Source organism: Cibotium barometz, chromosome 37 (genome assembly GCF_041138505.1).
Source record: "Cibotium barometz isolate CiBa-2024 chromosome 37, ASM4113850v1, whole genome shotgun sequence".
NCBI classification, from domain to species: domain Eukaryota; kingdom Viridiplantae; phylum Streptophyta; class Polypodiopsida; order Cyatheales; family Cibotiaceae; genus Cibotium; species Cibotium barometz.
The window spans coordinates 17,335,790-17,342,002 of NC_141082.1; the positions used below are offsets into that span (position 1 = coordinate 17,335,790).

A 6,213-nucleotide genomic window follows, 5' to 3' on the forward strand; every position below is an offset into this window, starting at 1 on the left:
TGAACCTTTATTGCCCTTATGAAGAAGGAGACACCCTTACCCTCAAGGTTGGAGCATGAAGGTGAAGCCATGCTCTTTCACACCATTCACTCACTTGGTCATGGTAAGTTCAAGAGCATACACAGGTGTACATTCTCAACACACTAAGTTCACAATCTAATTTATTTCACATGGCTCATCTTGGCTATCAACAACATTTTTGTTGGAAAGGATGTAGTCACCATCACCACGACATCAATAGTCATATGGTTGATGAAGGTCTAAAGCTTTGATGAACATGATGTGTCCTCATCAACAAGATGACATCAATGCTCATATTGTTGATGAATGTCTAAATGAAAAAAACCTTGAACGAACATGATGAGTCCATGATAATATAATGTGGAGCATAAACCCATTTGGTTTAAGTGGTTTTGCTAAAGTAACACAAACGCTTTAAAGGCTTTTGACCTTGTTAACTTCATCTGTAGAAAGAACACCTTAAACCATTACTACGGATAGAAACTTTTAGGGCTTTTATCCAAAAGAGTGATTTTTGTAAGGATGGAGAGGAGGTTTTATAAGGCTTGATGCTGCTTGTGATGCTCTATCCCCAAACTGCTACCCACTTCTTTCTAAAGTCACTAATCTAAGCAAAATCTAGACCCTAACTACACAAGAAGAAGGAAGAGGAGTAACCTAGCTAAACCCACCGTACCCTCCTTGGTCCCATCTAATGGGAGGTCTACTCCATACCATTTGCAAAATCAAGGAGGGTCAAACACCAAGAGCTACTCCATTTAAATAAAAAAGATTAAGCTCAATAATAAATGGACAACAAGGTGACACATGTCAAACCATATTGCAAATCATTCTCTCCTTTGAATGATAGCCCTAAGTGCAACTCTATTTGAATAATGAAGAATTAAAAAGGATTAAGATTAATCATTAATGGACAACAAGATGACACATGTCTAAAGTAACACTGCTAAACATTCTCTCCTCCAAATGAGAGCCCAAGTATGACATTCATACATTTTATAGCTCACTGAGCATTAATTTCGCCCTCCAGGACAACTACACCGTTTGAAAGACCAATCTACTTGTTGATGTTTGGTAGTCTAGAAGGAACATTTCCAATTATAAGCACATCTTAGTATTTTATATCCAAATGAGAATGTGACCAAAAAATTGGCTATGCTTAGTGCATGACCATCTGCAACATATCAACACTTACGGCAAAACCCTTGCAAGGTCATTGGATGCTGCCCCATCTTTGTGGGCAAAGGTACTCTTAAGACTAGCTCCAATGATGGATGGGTTTGAATGACAGACAAAAACAATTCAATGGGCCGGCTGCATACTATGAACTGTGTTGTAAAGGACACCATGTGTACATTATAAGAGTTGTAAGGGAAAATTAGAAGACTGATCTGAGCTGACTGGATCAACTCAGCAAACCAAGGGCAGATAGTGTGTGAGTTGAACCAAGGAGTTGAATGTGATCAAAAGTTGAATCTGCTGCTTAAGCTTTCAACCCAAGAGGAAGATTGAAAGACAATGTTATGCATGCGTGCCTCGTCATCTTCGAGCAAGCGGCGCCTCTTGTTTCGCAGCTCCTCTTTCTTCTTCTCCAGCTCCCTGATTGCTTCTTGTAGGGTCAGCTCCAAAGCAAGCAATGACTGCTCTTCATCCTCAATGTTGGGATTTGGTGATAAGCCTTTCTCCCCTGTTGCATGGTTGCTCGCCTCCATCAGAAACCTTTGCAGCACAGCATCCAGGCTCTTCTTGCTATGAGAAGTTGCCACAGCTGCTTGCACCACTTGGTCTGAAACCGGCCTGCCCACCATCAAAAGTCCCTCTGGACTGTCCCTCCTCAATCCATTTACATACGAAGGAGACATTGAGCTGCTCCTCTGAAAATCTGCTGAGGGCACTCTCGAAGCCCTGACACTAGAGTTGTATGGACGGAAAGGGCTGCTCACTGCAAATTTTTAAAGAAAGAGAACTTTTTTATAATTAAGCAAGCTGATGCATTCGAAATTTGAAACAGATGTAAACAAAGCATTCACAATGTAAGTTGAGCAGACAGTATGATTATCTTAAACATCTAAATTATACAACAAAATTTAGACAATATTCACAATCACATGTTCATGGATGTGATTTCAAATTGCATCACATCAACACACAGGTTTTAAGGTTTTAGGTTTGGCTTACATTGGTTGCCAGGATGAGGGGCAGAGATGGGCCTGTCTGTTGTTGCTGCAGCGGTGATGGGAGAGGGCTGTGAGAAAGCATCGGCGTGCTCTATGCTGCCATCAGATGTGAGGATGCCGGAGATGGGGCTCGTCGACTCTGATCGTGACATCAACGGGTTAGGAGAGAATCGCCCATTGATGAACACATCCACTTTGCTCAATCTGCCGGATGTATCCATGTAGCAGCCACCACCGTGACCCACATGGATCAATGGGTCCTTTCTGGTTGAGCTACCCTCATGATGGTGGGCACTTTCTATAAGGATCAAGGGGTCCTTCCTGGTAGAGAAACCCTCAAAATGGTGGCCATTCTCTATCATGATCAATGGGTCTTTTCTGGTTGAAAACCCCTCATGATGATGATGATGATGGTGGTGGTGGTGGGCAGTGTCTGCATGGTGGGCACTCTCCATATGGAGTAATGGGTCCTTTCTCATGGAGAAACCCTCATGATGGTGGGCACCATCTACATTGATAAAGGGATCTTTTCTGGTTGCAAAACCCTCGTGGGCACTGTGGTATGGATCGCTATAGCTGATGGCATCTGGACGAAGCAGAAGCTGGGCTTCCTGCTTGTAGCTGTTGCTGGCGATGTAGCGCAGGCTGCCGCTATCTGAGGCCGCATCGCCGCCATGTTGGCAGTTGTTGGGCTTCTCCAGCTCTTCTTCGCTGCTAGAAGTGGCGGAGTTGACTCTGAAGAATTTCTCCACCTCCTCGCTAGCGGCGCTGTCCGGGGACTTGATCTTAGCAGGGGGGCTATGGACGGCGTCGGCGGGCTGCGGCAGAATGTGATGAGAAATCGAATGGGGCGGTGCGGCGGAGGAGGAGCGTTTGCGAGAAATGCTGCGAATGGGCTTAGAATAGCAAGGCTCACAAAGGGGGCGGAGGGAAGGGTCGGGGCCACTAAATTTGGGGGAGGAGGCGCCAAATTGAGGGGTGAAGCAGATGCAGAAGAGGCGGTTGTCATATTTGGAGGAGAGGAGGGATATGGCGAGCTTGAAGGAGGCTTTACCTGCAACAAGGCGCGTTGGGCGGTCTTGGGAGGGGTATTCGACACCATTGAAAGTGGTGAGGAGGGGGGGCTCTGCTAAGAACAGGTTCTCGTCCTGCACGATGGGGCTCCTGTCATGGGCATAGGCCACAGTTGCCACAATGGAGAACTCCTCATTCACCTGCATGTTCTCCTCTTCATCAAGCAGATGCACATTAATCACAAACTTCCTCCTGCATGAGGCCTTCCCTCCCAACACAGTCAATATCTCATCGTCTGGATTAATCGTAGATTTGGGCGCATCTGCCCCGACCGAGGCTACCAGACGGTACATAATTGTGGCGATTACTGGTCAAATTAATCCCCTCAGTACTAATCCAAGCTGCTAATCAACAATCGCCACAGCCCAATTCCCATGGAATAATGCAAACTCTGGACGGCCACTGCAGTATCTGTTTATCATATCAATTCTTGCTGCGCTTCTCCGTATTGGAGATCGATTCTATTGATCACATGCACACTTAGACCTCCAAATCCCCTCAATTAGAGCTTAATCACACCACCACTAATCTGACACAGCTTAATCAAGCCTGTAGCCGATGGCGATCTAATTAGGCTCTGCTCTGCAATCCAATTGTTGCGAGTTGATAGAAACGCTCGGCCTTCAATGATCACCGTCAATCAGTTGCACATATGTGATATTTAAGGATTTCTTGGCGAGATTTTAATGAATGCGTTCTCCTAGTACCGCAGTTTTTCTTCCTTCGCCATTGCTCTCGGTGGGTACTGCGTTTGGGGCGGAGGTGGTGACAGTGTGGGTTGATGATGGTGTTCTCTCACAAGACAGTTAGATGATGCAAGACGCCACGGATCCGTTATGTAACTTAATCCACCCTACCATTTACATATTACCAGCCCATATAAAGAAAAATTGGGTTGTAACCCTACCCTCATTTTCATAATTGATATTCTTAAATACTTATATATATATATATATATATATATATATATATATGATCATAATAAATTTATACATATATTTTTAATCTCTCATAATTATAATCTACATATATCTAGGTAAATAGATTACATTTATGAGAGAGAGATATATATGTACATATATAGATTACATTTATGAGAGAGATATGAGAGAGAGATGTATATGTACATATATAGATTACATTTATGAGAGAGAGATATATCTACATATATAGATTACATTTATGAGAGAGATATATATGTACATATATGTAGTATGTATGTAGGTAAATATATAAGTCTCTCATATATATAATCTATTTACCTACATACATACTATATTTATGAGAGATTAAAAATATAAGTACAAATTTACAACCATGAGTACACATATTTATATATAAACATATATACTTTCATAAAAATCTCTCTCGACCTACACATACTCTCTGAATAAGATAATATTCTTTCGAATAAAAATTGTGCAAAAATAGGAGACTTGGGGGGAAGGGCAGTTATGGAGAGGAGGGATGACGCATACTGGGGGTGCCCTTGGGAATTAATTCGCACGTGTCCTTGCATGAATCAGTACGAGGGTGGGTTTTTCTCGTGCATGTAGGTGGGTTGGAAAGGATAGTGGACGCATGGGATCATTTTGATGAGCCGGGAGATGGTGGATGGAGGGCTTGGGCCCGCCGAAAGAAGAGATGAAGAGATATCGTGGGCGAGGAACACGAAGGTGATAGAGATGTGAAGAAGCTACAACAAGACTAGATTTCTTCGCGCCTGAATGCTCAAGGTCGAAAAAAACATATCCGAGGCAGGCAGGAATGTGCTAATATCGCATCGGATTCGGTTAGAAGGTAGATAGGCTTGTTCTCTATGTGTAGTGCTATTTTGTTTTACCTGGGGAAATCGCCGAGCAAGGCGGAGCTGGGGAAATAGCTCCAGGATGAGGTGTTTCACGAGAAAGTCATGTCCCAAGTATTCTTTTTAGGGAAAGGGTTCTTTATAGAAGCCTATCTAATGTGGGTCGATATTATGGGACTTTCGCCCTGGGGCTGAGGCCTGCCTTGAGGGACTTGGCTAGCGTATTAGGCTCTGTGTTATTTGTATCGAGAGATGATGATAATGGGCGCCATTCAAATAAAGTTTGCATTTCTTGGAACACTCTAGCGGAGACGCATAAAGTGCTGGAAGTGGAGTTAGGGGAGTTAGGGAAGATAGAGCTGAATTTGAAAATCGGGGGGTTCCCAAGGGCGTGCCTTAGATGTGGAGGCTTTGGCCACATAGCCAAGAACTGTGGATCGGATAAAAAAGCAGAGACGGATGGAGGGAGAGAAAGGAGGAGGGCTCAGGTGGGGGGAGTAAGGTCGGGACTAGTGATAGACAAGTTCATAAAGAAGATAAGGGGAAGGGGAAGATGGTCATGGAGGGAGGGGGATCCGAGGAACAGGGGTGGACTAAGGTAAGAGATAAATCCAAAGGGGGAAGTAGTCTCAGGCAGGTTAAGGGAGAGGCTAGGAAAAATCAATCTAAAATTGAGGGAAATGGGGTTGGAGGGGGCAAATCCCTAGAAGGGTTGAGTCCATCCCTCTATTCAAATCCATTTAGTCCAATAGGAGGAGAGGATAGTGAAACGTCTTCCATGGGAAAGTTTAACCAGCAAGTAGGCACAGTATGGAGGGACTTACAATGAGGAGTGGGGGAATGCTCGGGTGGGGAAGACGAGGCTAAAGCAGAATTGGTACCAGGGTCACTACTCTGGAATGATTAAGGAAAATGAAATGAAAGGGTGTGGGAACTGGGGGCATGGTGGGGATCTAATCCTAGACATACTTATTTTAGTCTTCAATATTTTGGGTCATGCTCAAGAATAGACATGGCCTTTTTTAGGCACCAAGCTACTTGCGTCCCTCACACTCTCTCTACTAAAGTGGAGTCCTTTTTTGTATTATGAGACCATATGCCTTTGATATGGGGGTGGTGACATAGCTGATTGGG

The 6,213-nt window shown here is 44.0% G+C and overlaps 1 protein-coding gene across 1 annotated transcript; it reads right to left on the reverse strand.

Annotated features, from left to right (window-relative positions):
* Positions 1-1,051: 1,051 nt before the first annotated feature.
* LOC147617013 (uncharacterized) lies at positions 1,052-3,659 on the reverse strand. Its single transcript, XM_086776338.1, has 2 exons — positions 2,200-3,659; positions 1,052-1,963 (listed from the first exon to the last, which is right to left on the reverse strand). Exons 1-2 carry the CDS (start codon positions 3,563-3,565, stop codon positions 1,485-1,487), a joined length of 1,845 nt encoding a protein of 614 aa, XP_086632464.1. The 5' UTR covers positions 3,566-3,659; the 3' UTR covers positions 1,052-1,484.
* Positions 3,660-6,213: the final 2,554 nt, after the last annotated feature.

Excerpts from the sequence above, each read along its gene's own strand:
- LOC147617013 (XM_086776338.1), bottom strand. The coding sequence starts at position 3,565 with ATGTACCGTCTGGTAGCCTCGGTCGGGGCAGATGCGCCCAAATCTACG. Across the intron at positions 1,964-2,199 it reads CCCTCATCCTGGCAACCAAT|TGAGCAGCCCTTTCCGTCCA; the intron begins GTAAGCCAAACC and ends AAAAATTTGCAG.